At 37.5% G+C, this 27,638-nt stretch overlaps 1 protein-coding gene across 1 annotated transcript in view; it reads right to left on the reverse strand.

The window, feature by feature from the left end:
* ZNF385D (zinc finger protein 385D) overlaps positions 1-14,722 on the reverse strand; it is a 986,291-nt gene extending 971,569 nt beyond the window's left edge. The window contains exon 1 of the mRNA XM_025377737.1: positions 14,390-14,722. Within this exon, the coding sequence (XP_025233522.1) occupies positions 14,390-14,495 (106 nt within the window). The 5' untranslated portion in view covers positions 14,496-14,722. The remainder of the gene's footprint in view (positions 1-14,389) is intronic.
* Between the last annotated feature and the right edge of the window lie 12,916 nt (positions 14,723-27,638).

Raw genomic sequence — 27,638 nt, forward strand, 5'->3', positions numbered from 1 at the left:
CATCAACTTTTAACATCTGCCAGAAGTGATAAGTGACTTATCACTTCCATTCACATTTTATTGGCCACAGCCAATAACATAACTTCTGGAGTAACCTAACTTCAAGGGGGTGGAGAATTGCAATCCTTCCAGGTGATCAGAAGGAGAACAAGAAATATTAGGAAACAGATTTAAACATTACAAGCATTCAATATGCTATATTTTAAATGGTCTATTTTTCTCTTTTTCAGTTACCTTTGAGCTCCTGGAAAGAAAATGTTGAATTATATCCATATTTCCAAAGTTTGTACCTTATGCAGTCCTGGGAACTCAATAAATATTTGTTGAATGAATAACAGGGACAGTCAGCAGTGTCAAATATTTCAGCATGTTGAAGAAGTAATACTGAAAAGAGACTTTTGGATGTGACACAAAGTCCACTTGTAATAACTGAAAAATTATCTCAGAAATATGACAAATTGAGGTGAGGAAATGAAGACAAAGCATTGATACTGCCCTTTCCAAAAGTCTAGCAGCAATTCCAAGGAGAGGTTGTCCAGATCTCACCATTGTTGAGACCAGTCCTAAATTTCATCAATATGCCTAAGGTGGCAGAGCCTCTGCAAATATTCAAGGAAAACAGCTTCATTTTTGAACAAAATACAACTGTGTTCAAAAGTTGCATTCTGCAACTTCAAGTAGCAGCTTGAACAAAGTTGTTCTATATAGATGACAATAGAGCAGGTCTGGTGGGAGATCAGATGGAAGGAGACAGTGAAGTTTTAAGAGAGAGGATGAGTAATTGATGAAATGTTTAGGCAGCACCCCAGGAGGAAGTGGAATAATAAAATAAGTGGGCATTGGGACAGTAATCCTTTTGAGATGAGGTGATTTGAATCAAAATGGTGATAAATAGAGCTGTGACTTGTAATAAAAGAGAAATTTTGGAGATGTGCTTCCCTAATGGTCTTTATTTCATCTGAGAAGAAAAATCTGATAATATTTTGAGTGTGGAGCGGGCATTGGACAGAGGACTTAAAAAGCAAGGAAAAATTTAGAACGGCCTTTACGGTAACAGAGCTACCAGGGATTATAATGACTGAACAGCACTGATAATGGATGCCTAGTTGGGGCTTAAATGTTAAATGACAAAAGAAAACACTCGCCTCCACAGTTACTGGAACCATCTGTATGACTTAGTGTCTAGATATTATAACCCTACAAGTCACCTGGTTACATAGCCAAGCCCAGTACCAAGGAAATTCAAGTAGATGATCCCTTTCTGACGTTAGTCAAAAAGTATACTGCCTTGACTACCTGTATTAAAAAAAAAATAAAAATAAAAAAATAAAAAAAAACTTGATAACTACGATTATTTTAACTTCATTACTGGGAACAAAATGAAAATGCGATGTTGAATAACATCCCAGTGGCCATTTTAGATCTACTATCATTATTAATGCTAGGAGGACGCTGGAATTGATTCGATTAACTTAAAATATACACAGAAGTATTATTATGCAACATTCAAGAGGCTTTTCTGTCTTGTAGAATCTAATATCACCTAAAAAATGAGCAGGTGTCTCATAAAAGAAGAACAAATAAGATTTTTAAAAAGTTTGCATTTTGTTCAAAAATGAAGCAAAGTCTTCCTCGAATATTTTCAGAGGCTCTGCTACCTTGGGCATATTGATAGAACTTAGGACTGGTTTCAGCAATGGCGATTTCCAGAAAACAAATGTAACAACACTAATGACAGGACCCTTTTAGGTCCTCCATATTTATTCATATATAATGATAACAGAGCAATCATTGTAACTCATTGTGTGACAAGATTGGTATCTACTATTTAAATGTACAGAAATAGTTACACTCTGAGAAAACAGCCTTGGTATTGAGAGAGAGTCATGTCAAGAAGAAGTGGAGCTGAAAGGAAGGGTAAAATGATGAATTCAGTTTGAGAAGATACTGGGAATGCCAGTTACAATGATAGGAAATAATGTCCTATGCAGATAGTAAATCTCTCATTGGTAAGGAAACTAGTTATGAAACATATGTAAACAAATGAATTTATAATATCATTTATATTGCTAGGCCATATGACTATTTTTTAAACCTGAGTTATAAGAGGGAATTAGATATACATATTAAAGGCAACATAATGTTCAATAAAAGGTAATTTTAATGTATAATTGAGTTCTTACAGGTATGTACGGAGCCACTTTTTAAACATGAATGGGAGGCTAGAGCAAAGCTGCAAATAAGAAACAGCTTCAGCTGGGATTACCGTGCTTATTAAAGCTGCAGGCACTTGACTAGCTTAAAAAATATCCTCTTCATTTACATGAGGTATAACTCCCAATGCCATCCCTCCCCCGATGTAAATGACGAGTTGATGGGTGCTGATGAGTTGCTGGGTGCAGCACACCAACATGGCACAAGTATACATATGTAACAAACCTGTACGTTGTGCACATGTACCCTAGAACTTAAAGTATAATAATAATAATAAAAATATCCTCTTTGGTAACGGTTCTGATGTTTTCTTGGAAAGTATTCACAGTTTAATTCTTACAACTTGTCTCATTTGCTGAAAAACTTCAGGAACTAAGAAGCCAAATGCTAAATAAACCACAGCTAGTAATGAAGAGCATTCTTTCTTTCTTTAAAACATGTGCCTGGTACTTATATTTATTTGGGCCAAACTCCTGTAATTATTTTCCACGAAGGTATGCCAAGCCATCCTCAAACTAGCCTCTCAATGACTTCCAAACTATTTCAGTTTGTATACACACATTATACTCCCGTCCACACACAGACACACTCATGAAGTCAGTGCCACAGGTTTAGTTCCAAACACAATAAAGATAGCACAGTACTTGGCAGTATCTTAAAGGACATGCTCCACTGTGTTTTCTATATACTTGATGATAATCATCCAAATTTTAATAATATATTACTATTATCATTTCTTAGACTCAATTTATTAAAACCTTAGTAAGAGCCAGCTTCCAAGATTCATGGCTGTTTATTTTAGTAATAAAGTAATGACATGAAGTCTTAAAAAACTCTTTCAAGTTGGAACAAACACCAATGCCCTCATATGCCCTATTTGCAGTAGGGAGCATGAAGGGTGCTTTGTGTTGACATACATTGTCTCACTTCTGTATTCACGCTTTAACTGTTAGAAACAAAGAAACGACGCTTCATCTTTAATGTTTAGACTCCCCTTTAGTGGGAATTTATGAAACAGAAATGAGTAACTGTATTCCTACGAGATGCTATTAATCGAGGCAATCACTCGGTTGGCACATTTCTGTTTCCTTCAGGTTATAAAAATTGAGAACCTTCTAATATTATTTGATTAGGTGACCCCTCTAGAGATTAATCACTATTATTACCCAAACCTTTTATTATTCTGAAACACAAGGTCAATTATTAAAATATCCCATTTCATTTATGAGGATAAAAAGCCACAGCCTTTGCTGCTCAAAACAAAACTAGTTGATGTTGCATCACAAACACATCTGGGAAAGTAGTTAAGTTGCCAGGTTTTGAATTATCAAAGGGATGATGTGAAAACAAGTTCATTGAATAACACAGAATTTCCAAACTCAGCTAATGGACAAGATGATTCATTGTTCCGACGTGGCAAGACCAAATAGAAAGCCAACAACTGGGAAAGGACAAAAATGCAGAGACTGGAAACTTTCAAACTTGGGCATGGAAAGCAAGCAATTTGCTGTAATCAGAATGTAATAAGTAGCATTAATTTATAGGAAGATGTCTTTTAGAGTACCAAATTAGCCTAATCAATTTAGAAACTTATTAATGGCCCTGACAATTTTCCTTAAGGACCACATCAAGGTACAAAACTGTTAATGTCACTTCAGCATTCGCATAAAAGTAGGTTATCTTCACATCAAATCTGACTATGGTTATGAAGCCTATCTTGGATGCATTTTGAAGCAGTTTTCAAATTAAAGTTTCATTAGTGCTCCCTTAATACTGTCATTTATTGATTGTTCTCATCTCCATTCCATTCATGTAATATCATTTTCCTCCAGTAAATCATTCCAATGTATGATAGACTTAGCAGAAGCTATTTCTCTGTATATGTGGAAAGAGAAGGAAACTATTCAGGGAAGCAGAGAGAACACCAGGCTTTGAGTCAAAAATAGTTCACTATTTAATGTTGCCACCCACAAATTACTTGATCTTGGAAATCACTTGACCTTAGCTTTGCTTCCTTATCTAAAAAAAGAAAGTAGCCAATACTAATGCCAACCCACCAAATTTGTGGGAAGAAACAATAATTCCAACAGTAACTTTTGTGTTCTGTGAAATACTGTCTCAACGTAAGTTTTTAGTATGTGAACTAGTAGGAAAAAATAAAAACATTTTGCTCTAAATAGACATAGAAATGTAAATCCCATCATTTCTAATGGCAGACTTTTTTATTATTAGTTATAATTATATTATTAATATATTAATATGGATGTATGCTATTTGTTTTTTTCAAATCCTTTATGCCTGCTAAAAATTCTGAATTATGGAAACTTTTACTTTTGTTAAGGGCAACTTTTTAAGAAAGGAATTCTTTTTCCTGGCTTTTTTTGTAATGGTTCTTCAATTCTTGAAAATTTAAATTAAAAACACATGTTCTAATTTACGATCTAAAATGAGAAGACTTTATTTTTAAGTATCATCTCTTTAGATTTACTTGTATTGATTTTTATTTATGAAGGATCAACGTGGAATATATTGGTTTAGACATAATTTCTGAATAATTAAAAATTATGCCACTAATTAATAAAAAATTGTTACAGATCCAACTGTTCACCAAATTCCATAGGAACTAAAAAACTGTATATTGACAGCAATTTTCTAAAGTCAAACTCTTCTTCATGAGGTCCTAAAATACTTTTTTAACTCAATCTACTAGAAGCTGTCAATTAACCAGTAATTGAGATGTATCTACTTTATTTGGGAGAGAACAAATGGAAAGCCATATCAAAATCATATCTTACAGAATATAGGTTTGAATACTTCTTTACTTATCTTTCCTACTCTTAAGGAAATTTCTCTTTATCATGAGCGTCTCAATGCTTAGCTTTTTAAACTTTTTAAAAGTGTAATTCAAATAGAGTACTGCATAGATTATATTTATACAACTCAATGAATTTTTACAAGGGAACACTCCTAGATGACAGAGTATTACGCTGTTTTTAAGGCAAATTGCAGAATATATTTAGACTCTGGATAGCTATTTAACTCAATTTTCTACAACCCCTATGTCCACTAGGCAGCAGAATTTAATTACTTGTTTCACAAATGTTTGGGGGCACCAACTTTGTTCAAGGCACTGACAGGCATTGCAAGAAAGAGTTATAACAAAACAAAATCTCTACTGTCACAGAACTCACTGTCGAGATTACTGATGTTCTACCAGATCAGCAAAGAACTGAATTATCAAGGGAAGTCCACCTTAGTTCACTGTACCCTACTTATTACTTCTCAATAAGTTCCTCTTTGGAGAACCTGAGAAATTGATATTTTCCAGGCAAGGGAGTATATCTCTGAGATGGCAGTAGAGGGCAAGGTCTACCGCTGCCTGGACCTTGACCACTACTGCCATCTTAGAGGTACTCTTTCTTTCCTGGAAGGAATCAATTTTCTCAGATTCCCCAAAGAGTCAAGCAGACCCCAGCTTCTAAACCATCACAAAGTCTATGAGCACTCAGAATTTGTCAGAATACATGAGCTCAAGCTTACTGGCCCGCACCCACTGTCAAAAGCATCATTAAAAGGTGAAAAATGGATAGGGCATTGTCTAAGAGGTATGTAGCCCCCTCATCATTCTAGAAATTAAAATGTTTGAAGTCAGACAAGGAGGCATCCAATAACTAAACTTCTTTATATTCTGTAAGTATGATTCCTGTTCAAATCTTTGCTACATTAACAAGGATATTGCTCACTGGACCATTCAATTCCTTCTTTATGAAGACTCAAGAGAAACATTTTTTTTTTTTTTCCAGATTCAGTACCAAGAATGTTTTTTTTTATCTGGAAAAAAATAGTCTTCTGATTATATCTGCTTCTTTTGGTCTAATGGCTGTTTAAAAACTTATGGTTAAATTGATGGACCAAGTCTGGTGAGTGTGTATTCTTACAGAACACAGGTTTGAGTACTTCTTTACTTAACTTTTCTATTCTTAAGGAAATTTCTCTTTACCATGAGTGTCTCAATGCTTCGCTTTTTAAACTTTTTAAAAGTATAATTCAAATACAGGGTACTGCGTAGATCATATTTATACAACTCAATGAATTTTTACAAGTGAACACTCCTAGGTAACCAACACCCCAAAGCAGGAAACAGAACATTTTGGCATCTTACCTTCTCCCTCAACATTAACCACAATGTGCTTATGAGTTAGCTTTGCTTAATATTGAACTGTACTTAAATGAATCACGCTTTCTGGGGTTTCTACCTCTTGATGCTCAACATTGTTTGTGATAGTATTCATATTCTAGTCTGTAATTATAGTTATTTCATAATCATTCTAGGCTCTTATTTTTTTGGAATTTGATTTAGTGATCCTTTACATACTTTTAAAGTCATCTTAAACCCATTATTTTAAACAAAGGTTTAGAATAGGCAATGAGTTTGGGGATATGACATCAAAGGCACTGGCAACAATGACAAAAATAGACAAATAGGACTTTATGAAAATTTTAAAATTTTGTGCAAAAAAAGACATAGAAACAGAGTAAAAGATAACCACAGAGTGGGAGAAAATATTTACAAATCATATATCAGATTAAGGATTAATATCTAGAATATACATGGAACTCCTAAAATTCAACAACAAACAGCCTGATTAAAAATGGGCAAAAGACTTGACTAAATATTGCTTTAAATGAGATATACAAATGGCTAGCTAGCACATGAAAAGAGACTCAACATCCCTAATCTTCAGGAAAATACAAATCAAAACTACAATTAGATACCACTTCACCCCCATTAGGATAGCCACTATCAAAAAAAAATAGAAAATATGCATTGGGGAAGATGTGGAAAAATTAGAAAACTTGTAGGCTTTTGGTGGAAATATAAAATGTTCAGCCACTGTAGAAACAGTATGGCAGTTCCTCAAAGTATTAGAAATATTATGTCATCTAGCAATTCCACTTCTGAGTGTATTCCAAAAGGACTGAAAGTAGAGTCTTAAGGGATATCTGTTCACTCATGTTTATAGCAACATTAAACTGAAGCAGCTTTATACAACAGCTAAACCAAAGCCATCTATGGACAGTTGACAAGAAATGCAAAATGTCATATTTACACACAGTGGAATATGATTTAGCCTTAAGAAGGAAGGAAATTCTGACACATGTTACAATATGGATGAAATCAAGTTATGTGAAATAAGCCAATTACAAAAAGACAAATACTGTATGATTCCACTTATATGAGGTACTTAAAGTAATCAAAATCAATCATAGAGACAGAAAATAGCATGGTGGTTGCCAGGGGCTGTGGGCAGGGAAGAATGGGGAACAACTGTTTAATGGATATAGTGTTTCAGTTTTGCAAGATGAAAAGAGTTCTAGAGATGGATGGTGGTGATGCTTGCACAACAATATGTATGTACACTGAGCTGTGCACTTAAAATGATTAAGATGATAAATTTCATATTACATATATTTTATGACAAAAATAAAAAAGATAAAGTATAAATAAGTAAACACTGTCTATTCACTGAGGGTGAAATATTAACTAATATCTAAGAAAAAATTTTGAAAAACAAAAAAGAATGCTAAAAAGTAGTTCTTACCTTTCTGGTTAAACCAAAGCCCAACTAACCAGAACATCTCATTAGCTGATATTTCTATGTAATTACATTATGTGGTCAGTCGATGAGATGCTTATCTTTCTAAAAAAATTTTTTATTTACTTTTAAGCTTGTCCTTATTCTTTATCTTGTTTCAAGTCATATATGGTACAATCAATCAGAGGAAGCAGAGTTCAAAATTTGGCCCTTCCCGGCTGTGTATATATCCTTTGGCATAGTTTCTTATCTCTAAAGTCAGTTTAATAATACTTCCTTGCCCCTAAAATGCTGAGGTTAAACAAAAAGAGCCAACTACACCCAATACAAGTACTCAATACTAATAAGGTAGTCATTGTCTAGAGTAATGCTATTGTTTATACACTGGTCTTTACACACCATGAGGACAGGGTCTCACTTTTTCTGTCAACTTTGATATTCCCAGCATTAGCATTCTCCAGGTACACAGTAATCACTCATAAAATATTTATTGAGTGCATTATATTAGAGCAAAGAGAGCAGAAAATAATTGATTGCCCAGTACATCTTTGATTCAAAATCTGATCAAAATTAAAACATATTAAAATAATGTACTTTAAAAATAAATTTCTGGTCCTTTCTGCATTTTTTACGTTTTACTTATGTTGGGTCTGCTGTCTTTTCACACATCAAACATAGTATTTTTTAAAAGATGATTATGGTGGACACAATAATGTACATCCTCCTCCCACTCCTGTAATCTTCAGTGCTTACTGAAAATACATTAGTTCCTAATCCTTAGAACCTGTAGATGATAACCTTATTTGGAAAAACGGTTTTTCATATGTTATTAAATTAAGGATTTTTAAGTGGGGAGATTATCCTGGATTATAAGGGTAGGCCCTAAATGCAAATATAACTGTCCTTATAAGAGAGAACAAAGGGAGATCAGACTCAGAGAAGGCGGCAGTGAAGACAAAGGCTGAGATTGTAGTGATGTGGCCGCAAGTCAAGGAATGGCAACAGAAGCTGGAAAAGGCCAGGAAAAGATTCTCCCCTAAAGCCTTCTAAGAGAGCAAATCCTTGCCAACATCTGGCTTTTGGTCAGTGATACTAATTTCAAACATCTGGCCTCTAGAATTTTGAAAGAATACATTTCTGTTGTTTTAAGCCTCCAAGTTTATGGCAATCTTGGTACAGTAGCCATGGAAAACTAATATATGATGATAATAAAAATGGCTAACATTTATGTCTTACTAGGTACTACACACTATTCAAAACACTTTACGTGTATCACCTTATTCAGTCTTCAATCCGGGCTCTGAGATTTATTTTCACTAGTTTATAGATGAGGATGCTGAGGCAAAGAGAAGTGCAATACATTGATTAAATTCTCACCGCTTTTAAAGAAAATAAAACAAGGACTCAAATCCAGTCAGTCTAGTTCTCAAACTCATACTCTTAAAATGCTACACCATGCTAAATCACTATTTTTCTCTATGATTTAATGTCAAATTTTACTATGAATAGAATATACTATGAAGTCACTGTGAATGTAGAATTTATAGCCACCTGAGAACTCGGTCCAGTACGTGGAACCTTTGTTCTTTAAATTCCAGGAGATTTGGATGACGTTAGGAAACTGAGACTGCTAACTTCTGGAAGTTGTACGTAACTAAATACAATTTTAAAATCTAGATTTTTTTCAGAATGCCTTCTGGAGTTTCCTGTGTTATTTTTTTGTTTAAGGAGCACCTGAAAGAAAAGATACATTTCATTCTTTTTTTCTCTCATTTCAGTGGAGGATAGTTGGGAGATTGTTGGAGAAGCAAAGGAAAAAGAAGTCTCTAATAATCTCTTCTATCATAAAAATTTCAGGGAATAACTTTTTAGTAATAAAATCAGAACACATAAGGTAACAAAAAAAGTTAACAGGGAACATCTGACCTCATGTTATGAGAGACTCTCAGGAAAATCCTCAAATGGAGCTGCCTAACACTGTGGCATAATAATGTATTTTATTCTCATGGGGACAAATAGGTCTAATGACTAATCAAGGCACATCAGGATCAGTACTGTTTCCTGAAAGATGGGCTGCATAACTACAAGGAAGGAAAATGAAACCTCTCTTACTGAAAACTTCTCACTAAAAATACCTGTTTTGAAATGCTACATGCTGGCTTGTTTTGGTAGATATAATTCCATAAATAAAGAGAACTGTCCCTCTGTTTGCAAATAAGGCAAAAAAATTAAACATAAGGTAGGATGATATTATAGGTAAATAAATAAAGTAATTGAGCAATCTGAAGGTCTTTATCCTATTCTAAAACCATGTTCTAGTATACTCGACTGATTTATCAGGAGGTTAGGAATAAGATACTCTTTGAGACATATCCCAATCTACGCAAACTACTAGAAGTAGTACAGAATTATCTGAATATGATTAAAAGCACATTTATAATAGGATAAAGGCCTTGTAAAATAATTTGATTACTCTCTGCCCCTGGCTGTCCTTCAACTTCCTCTAATTGCAATTTTTTTATGTTAATCATGAGTTACTCCAAAATGGGGGGTGTCTTAATCAGTATGGGCTGCTACAACAAAATACTATGAACTAGGTGGCTAAACAACAAACATTTATTTCTCACAGTTCTGGAGGCTGTGAAGACCAGAATCTAGGTACCAGCAGATTCAATGAATGGGGCGGGGCCTCTTCCTGGTCTGCAGATGGCTATCTTCTTGCTGCATCTTCACATGAGAAAGAGAGGGTCCTCATCTCTTCCTCATCTTATAAAAGCACTAATCCCATTATGAGGGCTCTACCCTTATAACCTCATCTAACCCAAATCACTTCTCAAAGGCATCACCTTAAATACTATCCCATTAAGGGTTAGGGCTTCACAATATGAATTTGCGGGAGATATAAACATTCAATCCATAGCAAGAAGACATCACCAGTTTTATCAGGCTCTAAAAAAGTAGAAATAAATACATTTTTAATGTACTAGAATGTTTTAAATGATCTCCAGTGTGTCATCTACTTGTTCGAAACATAAATTACACTGGCAGTTTTTGGGTGTGTAATCTACAGAAGCTGATCTCAGCTTCCCAAGTGGCAATTTAAGCACTTGCTTGATTTTCAACTCACCGGCTTTATTTTATTCAATCTCTCACTTTAGAGTCCTTGTCAGAAAACTAAGAAGTACCATCCACCTTGAGTTCCAAGCTCTTGAAACATTCAAAATTACAGATCCTTTTCCAATATTAGTTTCTGCAATCTGGGATGTCAGTGTGACTCATGTTTATGGAGCTTAAATTACCTTTCAGAGATCTGGTTGTTCAAATCGCCAAATAATATCAAATAAAATATTAGTCTTGTGTGACTATGAAAAAAACATTTTTAAAACAGTAGAAAATACATACGTGTGATTATAAAGCTAACCATTTATAAGACTCCCATTGTCATAAAACATTTTGCAGTTTGACGATTCAAGTTCATAATCACTTTCATTACTTTAATACTGTTCTAAGGTTAAATATGTTAGCTACTATAGAAACCTCCTTACCTACTGCCAAAAAATAATCTCTAGGCAAGTTATTATGAGACATGCAGATTTATTTGAAAACAGTAAGGTACCATGCAAATACAATGAAACATAGTAAGTTACCTTCAATTTCTCAAAGATTTTCTATTTTCCAAAGCTCCTCACAAATTTGGAATATTAATAGCATTAGCATCCCAATGGGTTTATACAACTTTTATTTGATAATTCCATTCATGTATGAATAAGATCTGTGACTTAAAATATATCATCACTCTCAAAATATATAGTTAGTGAAGAAACATGACAACATTATCTTATTTGTTCTTACTCCTACTTTTAAAACCTCAAAATCTTTATAGACAGGTACTAACGTAGTAGCTGAAGAACTCATAAGTAGCTGAAGAACTCATAAGTAATGAGTTTATGAAGTTGGAGATTACAAGAAAATAATGGATGCTGTATACTCAGCTACCCGCATACACTTGGCAATGAGAAATGCAACATTTTAATTAAATTTCAAAAAAAACACAAAACCCTAAGTTAGATGTGACTCATCTAATCTTTGTTACTATAGATGAAACACTATGTTTTCTTGAATTGCAAACATTTTCATTATTGAACTTTCAATGCACCTGGTAAATAGCAAATCACAGCAGGGGGAGTAATTGTTTTGAAAATACTGTTGAAAATAAAAAGGAAATTTTAAAACAAGCTGCTTGTACCTCTTAATGGAAATTTAAAATCCTGTCAGGATCTGAGCTTTAATTATAAGCTGGCTGAAATATGAAAGTGTTCATGTAGACCTCAGGATAACTCTATAGTCATACAAATACGATGTTAGCACCAGACGTGTTTGATGTTATAAATCACACATTGTTAAGACAAGGGCTATAATACAGCACTATTGATTTACAATAACAGGACTCAAAGAGCGTCATTCAAGATGAACACTAAGATCTCAGTGTTCTGCCCTCTCTAGAACTGGCAGGCTGAATTATATAAGTGCCACACAATTTTTATTTGATTTCACGTCTCAAATTCTGCATTCTGTTATATTAAATACCTGAAATGGTTGGGTATGAATCAATCTATGATATTACCATCACTGTATGAATTTTTCATGGAATTTAAACTTAGAGAGGTATATTACTCTCATTTTTCAAGTAGGGCTCAAAGAGGTTGTGTAGGGGTTAACAACTGACTTTGGAGTTCTGCAATCTTGCATTACAAAAACACTAACTCTGGGACTTTTCCCAATTTAACATCTATAAATCTCCTTTTCCTTGTCTACAGAATGGAGATGGTAACAACGCCACCTTCTTGGGATTGTTATGCATTTACTGTAGCTGTAGAGTTTCGTGTTCAGTGAATGGGAAACACATTTTAGGTATTATTAGTATTATTAAGTAACCCCAAAGATTCCTCAGTCACACTGTCGTAGAGCAAAAATAATTCAGAAGCCCTGATTTTTAGCTCAGGTCTCTTTCTCCTAACACAGACAACTTCCAGCACTTCATTTCCTTAAATCTGAGATAATACATTAACTCAAGATGTTTGCCCATTCTCCCAGTCTACATTTTAGCTCCATGAAGAGAGTGCTCAAGTTAATTTCTAAAAAACATCTGGAAAGAAATGTGAAGAAATTGCAGCAAACCTGCACATGCTGTGTTGCATCAATCTACATAATTTGAAATGACCCATATTTGCCTTTCATGCTTAGAGACCATAGTGTGACTGAATTACCCAGCATAGGCCAACGAGTGGCACAACAACCCAGAAGGAGGGAGACCTTTCCAGTCGGTTTTAGAAAACATCGTGAACCAGAATTCAGTGGTCACCTGAAAGGCACATTTAACAGACCAGCTAGCAAATAGACTCAGCAGAACACAGACGATTTCCCCACCACATTCCGGGAACACCGCAGGATTAGCATAGAACAGCGCCAGCTCTAGGGTCCTTAGTTACACCTACAGAATGTCAGATGTTCTTCTCCGTCAGTTCAAGGTTCCAGAATTGAAGACACTCCAATGCCCAGGAACCACGCATCACTCGTTTGAAATCACAGACCAGCTTGGGCTAAACCACCCATCAACACAATCTCCAGAAGCACATGAGGTGGACAAGCCTGACTGTAAGGAGGACTAATCTGGAATTGGGCATTTCACACAGGGTGACACCAATTTGGAGGCTGCAGGTGTCCTGTGACCCAAATTCATACGCACAATAAAACGCCTCCCAAGATGCAAGAGGTCAAAAGGTACACAACCCTGTGCTTTCTTCTAATTTGGTCCTCCAGGTACCCAATGGAAGCGTAAAAAGAGGCACTAGATGGCCAAGAAGACGATCAGATTCAGGAGCTCTGGCTTACACTCAGCCTCCCAACCCCACCCTAAATGTCAAAGTGATTTCCTTGGAGAGAGGCTTCATATAACTCAATAGCTTCTTATCCTGCCCTCAAAACGCGTGCATCTCTCTCTCTTCTCTCTCTCTCTCTCTCTTTTTAAGTATTAAAAAAAAAAAAGAAAGAAAAGAAAAAAAGAAGAAGAAGAAAGGAAACGAAAAGGAAACAGGAAGCTGTCCCGCTGTGTTTCTTTATCCCAACAACTTCGCCAGGTTTCCCCCGAGGAGGGAGCACGCCTCGCATACACCCAATGGGAGACAGACAGCAGGACGTCCTTCCCGGGTGGCCCAGCGCTCGACTCTGGTCAGAACCAGGCTGACCTCGCCCCCCAGCCTCGGCCTCCCCTGCCCCTTGGTTCTCAGCAGTGAGCTGTGACCTGAGACCCTCAAGCTCGGCGCTCTTCACTCTGGCCCCGCAACCTCACATCTCCTCTCGGTGGCACCGAGAAGAGGCAGGGGGTGTGGACCGATGGTGCGGGATACCGGAGAGGTGGTCCAAGGTCTGGGCGGTGCGAATGTCCATTCCGTGCCCCCTATGTGAGCCCCAGCCCCTCGCGCCTGGTATCCCACAGGGGCGCAACCCTAGCTCTTTGCCCCCCGCCCCAACAAACTCCGCCACCTGAACCGAGACACCTCTTTTTGCGCTCAACTTACTGCGGCTGTGCTGAGCTTTCGGCGGCCCCAGGAGCTTTTCTCTCCTTCCTCCCACCGAGCTCTTCATTCTCCTGCTGGCGGCCGCCCGGCGCCCTGGCCCTGGCATCCGGGAGGAGCAGCCGCCGGGGCTGGCTGTCCCGGGAGACTCACGGCTGCCCTCCCGCAGCTTCAACGGCGGTGGTCGCCGCGAGCCCTGAGCCGCGGCCAAGGAGAACCGTCCCCGTTGCGCAGCGCGTGCTGTCCCTCCCGCACGGGCTGGAGGTGGCAGTCAGCGCTCCTCTGCCTCCGCCGCGCTCGCGGCGCTCCGCACAAGTCCCGAGCCCGCGTCAGCCCAGGTGCACCAGGCTGGGGAGAGGTGCGAGCCCACGCGGAGGGAGGGGCCCGCGGCCTGAGGGTGCCGGGAGAGAGGGAGACTGATGACAAGGAAAAAAGAAACCTGGAGACTAGAGGCGAGGAACTAGCTTTAATGGAGTGATTGAGTCGTGGGTGTTAAGGGGAAACACGGGGAGGCGAAATGCATCTAGAAACTAGAGATACTGGAAATGAGCTTGAGTGAGCTGCTTTTTGAGTGAGGCTCGAAAACGGGCTTTCCTTTTGTGCTTAGCTCCTTTATCCTCCCGGTTTGGGTGCAGTACCTGACAACAACTTCCCCCACACTCTCAACTCTCATATTTAACTATAAATAACGCTAACCTCAATAATCTTAGACAGCAGATGCAACGAAATCTGGTGAAGCTACTGCAAGTATACAGGGGAGTCCCACATCCACAAATCCCACATGCCAATCCCTCTGGAGGGACCCATATCCTGCTGAGATTTCTGTCCCCTTACCTGTCTGTCTCCTCTCTCTCTCACAAGCACAAGCGCGCACACACTACAGCACCCTAGGGATGAAATACCTTTTGTTGCTCTGCTCTAGGACCTAAAGTGGGTGTTTCTCAAACTTTACTTTGCACAGGAATAACCTTGGGATTTTATTACAGTTCTGATTGTGATCCAATAGGTCTGGAGTGGGGCCTGATATTCTGTATTTTTAATGGTGTGGCAGAGGCTGCTGATTCAAGAACCACATTTTGAGTTACAAAACACAAATGAACAAAATAAACCTACTTTCTAATGTCAGCTGAGCCATTATTTGTAAGATAATCTGAAATAACAAAACAAGCCCTGTTTTCATGGGGTTTCATGATGCTATGGAGGCCAAATAACTTATGAACACAGTGCCAAAGGATAAAATACCCTACAGGCAAGCTTCTCATTATTGTTATTAATAATTGCTCCTGATAAAATCATTATGAATACTAATGCTGATAACAGGCTAGAAAGATTTTGGTAATTCACCGCTCTACATATTCTCAAGAGAAGCTCTGAAAAACAATCCACAGTGACCACTCCACAAACACACCCTCATTTAGAAAGAAAATGTAAGTAATATCCTCTAAGGGGCAGTCTGTTCCTCCCCGGAGGCCATCGTTGAATTTTCCAGACATGCAGCACTATTCAAGTGTGCTTTAACAAGTAGCCAAATCACTTAACCCACAGATAAACAAAAAGAGCAAATGCCAAGAACAAAAAAGTAAAGACAGAAATATAGTCAACGCACCAAAAGATCTGTTGTGCTTTGAATTAGCATGACTGATAAGTTAGTTTGACCCTTTCTCTTTTTCCATGTTTTCATCTGGATGCAAACACCCATCCTTCTATTTCAATTCAGTAAGTACTTACTAAGCCTAATTTACTATGGTAAAGGCCTTTCCTGGGAGTGAAAAAAACTGGACCTGCTCCTGCTTTGAAGGAGAAATTTGACAACATTACAGTAAGTGCCATATTAGGCAGACTATGGTGCTGGAAGAGAACACCAAACACATTAGCAAAGTTCAAAAGGCAGTGAAGTCTAGAGATACTTCATTGAAGGGAGGTCATTTGACAGAGGACTTAAATTATGATGATTTTGTCTGACAGAGGGGAGTAGTCTACCCTTCTACCCAGAGCATACAGTGCATGGAGGAAGGTAGAAGAAATGATTTGGAAGATGTTAAGTGGGGTTCTAATTGCTAGCCTGGGCAATTTGTATTTCACTCCAGAAATGCTGAGCAGGGGATGTCCATGACCAGGAATGTACCAAAAAGATTAATCTGATATAACAAGTTGATAAGATGATCTAGAACCAGAAAATAGCAGAGCTGTAGAAAGCATTCAGGAGGCCGTGGAAGCACTAGGTAAAAGATCATGAAGGTGAGAACAGTGATGGCAGCTGTGGAGAATGAAATACAAGGATGTTTAAAGAGAGACATTGCTGAGATGTAACTAACAACATGTAGCAATTATGTGAAGACACATTTATTAAAAATATCTCTAACTTTCTGTCCCTGGAGAACTAGAAAAATAATGACATTATTAGGAGTTGAGAACCCCAAGAAGGGAACTTACAGTTGTTCAGTTTTATTTTAATGTTTGTTTAGGAAAGGTTGTGAGATAATGAGTTCTCTTTAGGCAGCTATAGTCAAAGGTCTGTGGGAGATGTTCAGGTGGAGATCCTTATACAGCTAGAAATTCAAGCTTTGCTCTATGGAAATGGGTTCTGCATTAGAGGCTGTATTAGCTCTTGTGTTTTAGAGCTCTAGACATGTATATGGAGTTCAACTGATTGGAGAATGTGAGGTTTATGAGATAGAATATAGAAAGCAACAAAAGTACTCAGGACAAAAGCTTAGAGCTATATGACTTCCGTGTTTCTCAGTATTCTCTTCTGTAAAATGTGAAAAATAGTACCCTCCACATAAAGTGATTATAAGGATGAAAAATAACATACTGATTTTTCATTGCCATTTATATTTTCTACACTAACCTGCTCAGTCTGAGAGGGCAAGGACCATGCGTACCCTCTGAACTGTTACAGCCCCAGCACCTGACTGAGTGCTTGGCAGATAATAGGCTCTAAAAATGTTCCCGAATATTTTAATAATTAATGAGTAAGTTAATTATTAGATAAAAAGAAGAAGGGACACTAAAGCACTACCAAAAAGATGGGTGAAGATAGATTCATGGGTTCTATTATTTCAATGTCATAGAAACTAAGGGAAAATTTTGCTCTAGAGATGGTCAGGTGGCCACAGAAAGATTAAAGAGAAAACACAGATACACGTTGAGAAAATGTTTTTGTTGTGAAAAGGGACCTGGTTTAAGCGTTAATTGATTGCATTTGAGAAAACAGCTGCACTAAAGAGGCATCACAATTATGAGTGGCAAAGGAATTCAAGGAAAAATGTGAGATTATTCTTTAAAGAAATTTGACTATGAACTGAAGGTGAAAGAGAGAGAATGAGGGTAGATGGCTGATAGCAGACTTAAGAAAAGGCTGTTCCTCTTTAGTAGGGGGAAAGTCCAAACATATTTTGCTGATTGGGTTAAGGGGCCAAAAGTGAGGGAAAGAAGTTCCAGGTGAAAGAAGGGGAGAATTGACTGAGTAATATCTGAAAAGAAAAACAGAGCTAGTGAACTAAGAGTGTAAGTAATCAATCTTAGCAAAGAAAAGGGTCACCTGTTTTTTAGAAACAAGAACAAAGGAATAGAAATGAGAGATACTGAGATCCTAAAGTGGGTTGAAAGTAAGTGGAAAATGATATATTGTTTCAGGAAAACAGAGATGAGGACTTCTATTGCTATCTGTTGGTCAACAAGAAATAGCATTGTAAGCTTAAAAAAATGTGGGGAGTATTTGGAACAAGTTCTAAGAGATATTATAGTGAATCAACAAAAGGCAAAGAACAATCACTAAGTCACATGGGAACCTGCTTCAGGGGCAAAAATATACATTTATTATAAAAAAGACTATCAGCATTGTATTACTCTCCCAGTAATACTGAAGACGTAAATACAGAAATAAAATATACGTCATGGTCTACCTAGAATTAGTAAGCAACAAGGTAGAAATTATGGGGCCATGAAGCAAGTGAGAGATTACGTAAAGTAGAAATTGAAAGTATGAAGTCTTGAAATGTTTAAACCTGGAGTTGAGTGGAAATTGTACATGCTTTATAATCAGAGAGATCGGAGCTTATCAGAAGGCATCAGAATCGCCCGAGGGACTGTGAAAATACAGATTTCTGGGCCCTACCTCTAGGATTACCGATATATGAGATATGGGTTGGAACTCTAGAAGTTGTGTTTCTCACAATTCCTAGTGATGCTGCTGCTGCAGCTGGCCAGGAAACCACACTTTGAGAACCAGCGTTGTAAAGCATTCAGCATATTGCTGGTACATAGCTGGTACTAAATGCATGGTGGCTAGTAGTGAGGTCTGGTAGTTAGCTCATGTTAGGAGAGCTGAAGATAAGGTTCAAGTTCAAAAATATATAGATGAAGTTTGAAGATGAGTAATGGACAAGGAACATTAGAAGAGGCTGAGAATTTGAAGGTCATTAAAATGAAGATTGTAATACCACACATCTACAGCCATCTGATCTTTGACAAACCTGAGAAAAACAAGAAATGGGGAAAGGATTCCCTATTTAATAAATGGTGCTGGGAAAATTGGCTAGCCATATGTAGAAAGCTGAAACTGGATCCTTTCCTTACTCCTTATACGAAAATTAATTCAAGATGGATTAGAGAATTAAATGTTAGACCTAATACCATAAAAACCCAAGAAGAAAACCTAGGTAATACCATTCAGGACATAGGCATGGGCAAGGACTTCATGTCTAAAACACCAAAAGCAATGGCAACAAAAGCCAAAATTCACAAATGGGATCTAATTAAACTAAAGAGCTTCTGCACAGCAAAAGAAACTACCATCAGAGTGAACAGGCAACCCACGGAATGGGAGAAAATTTTTGCAATCTACTCATCTGACAAAGGGCTAATATCCAGAACCTACAAAGAACTCAAACAAATTTACAAGAAAAAAACAAACAACCCCATCGAAAAGTGGGCAAAGGATATGAACAGACATTTCTCAAAAGAAGACATTCATACAGCCAACAGACACACGATAAAATGCTCATCATCACTGGCCATCAGAGAAATGCAAATCAAAACCACAATGAGATACCATCTCACACCAGTTAGAATGGCAATCATTAAAAAGTCAGGAAACAACAGGTGCTGGAGAGGATGTGGAGAAATAGGAACACTTTTACACTGTTGGTGGGATTTTAAACTAGTTCAACCATTATGGAAAACAGTATGGCGATTCCTCAAGGATCTAGAACTAGAAGTACCATATGACCCAGCCATCCCATTACTGGGGATATACCCAAAGGATTATAAATCATGCTGCTATAAAGACACATGCACACGTATGTTCATTGTGGCACTATTCACAATAGCAAAGACTTGGAATCAACCCAAATGTCCATCAGTGACAGACTGGATTAAGAAAATGTGGCACATATACACCATGGAATACTATGCAGTCATAAAAAAGGATGAGTTTGTGTCCTTTGTAGGGACATGGATGCAGCTGGAAACCAACATTCTCAGCAAACTATCACAAGAACAGAAAACCAAACACCGCATGTTCTCACTCATAGGTGGGAACTGAACAATGAGATCACTTGGACTCGGGAAGGGGAACATCATACACCGGGGCCTATCATGGGGAGGGGGAAGGGGGGAGGGATTGCATTGAGAGTTATACCTGGTGTAAATGATGAGTTGACAGGTGCTGACGAGTTGATGGGTGCAGCACGCCAACATGGCACAAGTATACATATGTAACAAACCTGCACGTTATGCACATGTACCCTAGAACTTAAAGTATAATAAAAAAAAATATTTCCCCCCAAAAAGTTTTAAAAATGAGGACAAGAAAAAACACTTCCTCACGTTAAAAACCATCTCAAGCCAACAACTAAAACTGTAATATCTAATGGAGAAGCACTAGAGAAATGCCCCCACTAAATCTACTCTCATTAAAAATAGTTGACCCATTATCTCTCGAATTATCTAATTGCCCCATTATCTCTTGAATTGTCTATCATTGCTCTGAAAGATGTGGAGTTTTTCAGGAATAAAGACCTGAAATAGAAATGAGAAGTTTTAATGTTGGAGGGGAAAAGACATATCTATATTTTAATATATATATAATTATATTTGATATGTTGATATTTAAATATATATATTTTCAAATTGTGTGATTGTCTACCTGGAAGCAAGATGTTCAAAATAAACCAATATTTGAGTTTCTAAAAAAAAAAAATGAAGATTGTTTTTCATGTGAGGAAATTTACAGGAAAAAAATTCCATATCAGGAGATTTTGGTGGGGAAGAGAATTCAAGAATTCAGAATCATGGAGATCAATTTTATTTCTAGTATAACATATTCCAAAAGGGAGACTTATAACAAAATCCTAAGCCAATAACAACAAAACAAAATCATAGCAGGAAAGTGTTGGTCAAGAGAGGAGCATTTGACATGTCAGCAGAGGGAGTCAACACCACTGCTGTAACATACAGCCAGTCTGTAGGCCTTGGAAGCCAGGAGAAGCAAGTGTCAAGTGCTGTTATGTAACTATCATTATCTGAGGTGAAGCTTTATAAATCTCAGTCTCTTGTGTGGAAAAAAAGAAATCCCTACTTTCAAACTTGGAAGAAAATATCTCCTATAGAACATTGGTTAACTTGGTATTCATGTGGCTTCTTTAAGTAGAAACTTTCAATACAAACCAAGGCATGGTATCACAACATAATGAATGAAAAGCACATCTGGGAAGGGTTAAGAAGATGTGCCCTAAATATTTAGGGTTGAATCACTCCAGTGCCATATTATCTTCACTGAGTACGTGGAGGCCTATAAGTGGGCAGGGTTGAATCTTATAGGCCTCCATGTACTCAGTGCCCATGTTTCGTCAAACGCCACGGTAGGTGTTTTATTTGGCCACCTTTAATCCTAATTAGTTAACCCTTCTGAGATGAGAAATGGAGGCTCAGAGATATTGACTTCCCTGAGATCATATCTGATAAGCTCCAAGCTCTCTGATTATAAAGCGTGTACAATTTCCACTCAAACACTGTCTCTGAAAAAGTTAAAAAAAAGTTAATAAATGTAGTTCATCCATACTCCTTTTTTCTTAGATTGGGTTATTCAGGAAACAGAATCTGTAGACATGGAAATTAGTGTGCAGGATTATTTGTTGAGGAGAACCATTGAGGTCAAGGCATGTGAGAGAATAGAGCATATGGGAATGGGTAAAGCAACAATGCAGTTTCCACACCCACCTCTGTCAATCTCACAGGAGTTCTGGGCTGCATTGGCCCTTTAGAGTTATCTTGAACTGATGACAGGGAACCAGGACTTTGTATCATTGCATCAACCAGCCTTTCCTAATAATCAGAATTAAGTTCATATAGAAGCCTGCAGAACTAACCTGCATGAGAATTTGAATATTTTATTATTACTGTTTTATAGCAAACAAAAGATGACTACATTGAATGCAGGAATTTTTTTAATAAGCATTATCATTTGCAAAGCATGGTAATGGGTACTTTGGGGGAACACACAAGTACTTAAAATCATATGTTTGATATCATGTAACTTAAGAAGTAAATGATGTATATAGAAGTAAATTATCTGTAAAATGAGGATAATAATAGTATCTATCTCATAAGGTGAATATGAAGATTAAAAGGTCTTCACTAAGTTAAATATCAAAGTATTTGTTTTTTTTGCCCTAGCTACAATAGGTGACACTGAAAGATTTTGTGAAAAAAAAGGAGGGAATACAAGTTTGTAAGAAGTTCAGGGTAAGAAGTTTTCACTTTATCAGAGAAAGCCTAATGAAGAGAAGGGATTAAGTTGAGTCTTGAAGAATGCTTTGGACTTTGAAAGGCAAAAATGATGGTGAAGACAATATGGCATTCCAGGGAAAATCAACAGAATGAAAAAATGTGTAGGGAATGAAGGCTTAAAAATGTTTTGAGAACAAGCAAAGGTACCAGTATTTCAGGCATATAGGTGGAAGATTTGGAATACTGCTGAAGATTTTCATTTGGGGGTTTGTTTTTATGTTTTTATTGAGAAGAAAATGAAGAATAACAATTTGAGCAAATTTGAAGTATGAACAAAATAGTGTTTTATGAAAATTAATCTCTGCACAATTGAAAAAATATTGGGAGCAAGAAAAAATTTTCCTGTTCCTGCCTGACTCTAAGCTTTCTTTCTGGAGGATGTTCTAAGCTAACGGTCACCAATCAACAGCAGCAGAATCACCTGGAGACTTACTAGAAATACAGATTCTCTGGCTCATTCCCTGATCTACTGAAGGACACTCTGGGTGTGGATCCCAGCAGTCCTGTTTTAACAAGACCTTCAGGTATTTTGATATATGCTCAAGTTTGAGAATCATTTCTGTAGTGTTTCTCTAAGACATTTTTTTTTTTTCCTGGAGCAAATATTCTTCTGGAATATCCTGAGGCAACCCACTTCTCTCTGTAACTCTCTGGAGGATATGTTTGCTGTACAATAATATCTTTCCAGACTGTCTCTGACCAAATGACTCAACAGTGAACCATGCTATGCTCTTCTATGGGTCAGGTTGGTTTTGGACCATTACTCCACATAAATGTTTAATACAACATTCCTTCTGTTTGTTTTGGCTGAGTGATGCCAGAACACCAGTGTGTCCCTTTTACTACAATTAAGATACCAGGAAAAATACTCACAGAACTTCACAGGGCATCAGAAAAGGCCATTGATTAGCATACTTTTCCATGACAAACAAACAAAAAAACTGAAAGGTCCTTTCCCATTATTAGTCAAACTCTGGAGTAACTAATGGAAGTATGCATAAAAAATATTTCAAAATAATTAGAGTTTGGATACTGAGGAGGGGATTATGATCAATAGAAAATGGTTTTTAAGTATATGCTAAATAAGAAAGATCAATGAATGGCCAAATGTAGAATTTATGTGTGACTCTGGGGATTCTGGATATTTTTTTGATCAATGGATGGGAAGTTGACGGGAGAACAGAATGACAAGGAAGTTAATTTAGCACTCAGTGTATCCAGCCCAGATGAGGGTAAAGACTTGAAATACACAAAGCAATCTTATGGAGTACTGTGGCTGCTATAAACTCAGCACATTTTGCAGATGCCAAAAGAAAAAAAAATCACACACAGATACAATGTGCTACATATATTAGGTTGGTGCACAAGTAATTGTGTGTTTTTGAAATTACCTTCAATGGCGAAAACCACAATTATGTGTTCACCAACCTAATACAATTCATTTGTGCTTCAAAATACTTTCATCTTACTATCCAAACAGGAATCTTCCCCAAGACTAATGTATCAATTGTTGTGTACTTATGCAAGTTAGCAGAGAGTGAAGTTTGTAATATATATATGTGTGTGTGTGTGTGTGTGTGTGTGTAAATTATATATATTTCAGTTTGCCCATGTAGCTATCTTTACAAGGATATTTATGAAACTTTGCTGTTTTCCTGGATGTCTAGAAGCATGAATACAGTAACCCATGAATGTCACCTCACCTCAAACTCTGTCTCCTTCAGCATTATCCCCCATTGACTCCTCTTTTAGTGATTTTCCCATTCTATCGGGTTGAGTATCTCTAAGCCATCTTTACTCACTTTCTGTCTTAAATTTCAGCCGAGTTGATTTCCCCTGCTCAGCAGGACTTAGACTCATTTCTACTTCATATTTAGAATGCCAGGATTTTGATTCAGGATCCCATTTGGATTAATTGCCAACATTAATGTATGAGCTTTACTGACTGAATTCTAAGGCTGAAATCTTGATCTTCCTCTAATTGGGGTAGATCAGTGCCAGATAAGTCTGCCCAAATCATGCATTTTGCCAAGTTACTCCCAGTCCTTCACACCCCATGCCTTACGATTGCCTTTACAATATAGTTTACAACACGACATCTGAAATCGCATTTGCTCATTATAACCTGCCGTTCCTATCCTTTCACCATGACTTCTTTATAGCCAAATGATCCCCCTGCTGTGACTCACACGTGCTTTTGAATGCTTGCCTAGAAAGTTTAGTCCTCTTTTTCCACCGAGTGAAATTCAGCCCATCTTTCATAACCAGGTTGAAAACATCAGGCAAACAAGTAGAAAGGAAGAGGAAGGAAGGAAGGAAGGAAGGAAGGAAGGAAGGAAGGAAGGAAGGAAGGAAGGAAGGAAGGAAGGAAGGGGAAGGGGAAGCGGAAGGGGGGAGGGAGGGATAGGAAAGAAGGCATAGGAAGGAAGGGAGAAAGAGAAGGAGGAATGAAGGAGGGAATGAAAGAGGTAGGAAGGAAGGAAAGAAGGAAGGAAGTGGAAGGGAGAGATAAAAGAAGAGAGGGAGAGAAGGACAAAAGGAGGGGAGAGGGAAGAAGAAACATAGAAAGGGAAAGAAGGAGAGAAGGAAGAGAAGAAGGAGGGAGGGAAATAGAAGGAAAGGAAGCCAATATGGAGAGAAATGAAGGCAAGAAAATTAATACTTATTTGGCCCCCAAAAGGCAAATGTCATCACCCCTACCTTTTTCATATAAGGAAACTAAACATCAGAAAATGAAATAAATTTTCCAAGCCCACAATTATTAATTGGCAGATAAGATATGTCACCGGATCTTTGTGCAGCAGTTTCAAAGTTGAATATGCACCAGAACCACCTGGCAGGATGGTAAAAATACAAACTGCTGGACCCTGGCCCCAAAGTTTTTGATAAGTTAGTTTTGGGTTGGGGTCTGAGAATTTTTATGTTTAGTAAATGCTCAGGTGCTTTCGCTGGTGGTCCAGGGATCATAATTTGAGAACAGTGCCTCCATTGCCATCACCACTAATTGGCACGTTGTAGTCACTCTACAATCATTTGTTGAATAGATACAAGTGTATCAAATCTAGTTTCTACTATATTTAGAAGCCTGTCTTCATCACCGCAGTTGGCAGTGACAGTCCTCAATTCTTAATTTCTGAGTCTACACCACTTAGTCTACATTTACTATTTCTGTTGTGCTACGACAGATTCCCCAATGGCACCCTTCATTTGAAGGTGCAAGTGATTAAGGAAAGTCTCCAGGGGAAATCGGTAGGAGAGTGGTAGAAGGAAAGGAATATGAGGAAGCGGAGCAAGTATGTAGGTGAAGTCCCACAGAGAGTGGCTTCAGCCTAATCCCATTCAGCTCCAGCCGCTGGACCAGAGGGCTAGGTTTTCATATTTCCACATCCATCATTCACCATTGCTTGAGGCTTCTCAGGAGGATGTGCATTCTCAGGCACTTCTAGCTCTCTGCATAGGAGGGCAAAGTGGCTCCAGTAGCCTAAGGGCAACTATTTAAAAATGAGCCACAGATGCTGGCTGTTAAAGTGAAAACAATAAAACAATAAGAATGAATCTGAGAGCATGTGAGTGGACACCAACATACACACTAGGTTGTACTGGAGATTTTTTCTTACACCTTAGTCCCTAATTGGATTTAAAATCCTGGAGACTGAAGGATGTGTTTTGTGTGTGTGTGTGTGTGTGTGTGTGTGTGTGTAAGTTGAAACATCTGAAATTGCCAATACTCAACCATTTTTGAAAAACAAAACTGGCAATTGCATATTTCTCAACTTGATACATAGATCTTACCTAACCACCATTCAACAATGGGATAGATTAATCCATAGCCTTCAGTCCCCTATCCTGTCAGATGCCCCCTTCCCTGAAAGCTCTCAGCTGGCTGAAGACTATTTTTCATGTGCATGCAATTACTGTTCTTACCAGTTGAGTCATATGTTTACTAAGATTCAGCCAATTTTGTTATGCTTATTATTGTAGGTATGCATTTTAGTTAAAAATCACATAAACTAAAGAAATATGAATGTGAAAAAGACATGTTGCATCCATGAAAATTACATTTAATGCTTTTTAAATTTCCAAAATAAGAGCTACTTAAAAGCAAACCCCAAAAAATCTGCTTTTGAATTAGATGCCAATAAGACAGCTGTAAAAGACTGGAAAACAAATCATTACAATCTAGGAGGACTGTTTATGTGGAATGTTTTAATAAACATCTTTAATGTATCATAGCAGGTTAACAAAACCCAAACTAGGAATTGTGGTATTTTAATTAAGATGTTTTAGGCTGGAAGTAACAGAAATTCTGCTAGAAATGGCTTAAAAAGAATAATGGAATTCCCATTCTTGTGAGGCAGAAGTCTTGAGGTAGAAATGCTCCGGGGTTGTTAAACACAGCAGGTTAATCAAGTCATCCCATAGCATTTCCGCCTCTCTGCCTGACCACTTCTTGTATATTGGCAACAACCCTTTATGAAGTCAAAATCACTGCAGTAGAATAAGGAACCCCTCACAACCGATAAATCAATAGTCAATGACAGAAAGGGAAATCTGGCATACTGTCTCCCACACCCCTACATTGCTTTTTAACAGCAAAGATATCTTTCGAAGAATTTCCCCAGGTTTCTTTCGTGTCTCATTGGCCAGAAACAGATCATTACCTGACACCATCTATTGGTAAGCCAGAGAATCACCCAACTCACTTTGGAAAGGGAAATGCACCAGGGTAAAGGAAGCTCTTGGAACGTTGAAGAGGGGGAGTAGCTTCTAGACAGGCAATCAATCCTGTGTGCTCCAGGTAGATAAGGCGTCATGGGTTTTCAAAATAAGTGATAAACACCCATACTGCATGGAAGATCATTGCCCTCCATTTAGAAATTGGTGAATATACACTCATATGTATCAAGTTAAAAAAATTAAAATGCTTCAGTTATATATTCCTTGCTTTAAATTTTACTCACCTTCTGATCCTGATCACATCAGATAAGAAATTTCCTACTATACTTACTGCTTCACTGTATTTTTTAAAGTAGGCAGCACAAGGTTCCACACACAGTATGTAGTCAATAGGTGTTAATAGCAGTGATGATTATAGACATTTGGTACAACAGGGACCCAATCAGTGTTTATTGATTTACTATACATAGGGGTTAAGAAGAGAAGATGACAAACTCAAAGTGTTGTACATGACTATTAAGTGTCTTGCCCCTATCTGGGAAATCACATCTACTGTCAAGAAAATGTCTGGCCTATTTCAAATATTAAGTACTTTCACCTTTAGAGGATCATTTCTATTAATAATTCTGAAAGCTAATGATGGCAGAAAAAAATGCTGGCTATTTACCAAACCATCTACTTTCTCTCCTAGGAACATGGAGAAACTATTTTGACCAGCCGCCTAGCATCTAGAAAAGGCTTTATAGTTACTTGTGGCCACAAAAATGTTGACTGAAAACAC

The sequence above is a fragment of the Theropithecus gelada genome, chromosome 2 (genome assembly GCF_003255815.1).
Source record: "Theropithecus gelada isolate Dixy chromosome 2, Tgel_1.0, whole genome shotgun sequence".
Classification (NCBI taxonomy): domain Eukaryota; kingdom Metazoa; phylum Chordata; class Mammalia; order Primates; family Cercopithecidae; genus Theropithecus; species Theropithecus gelada.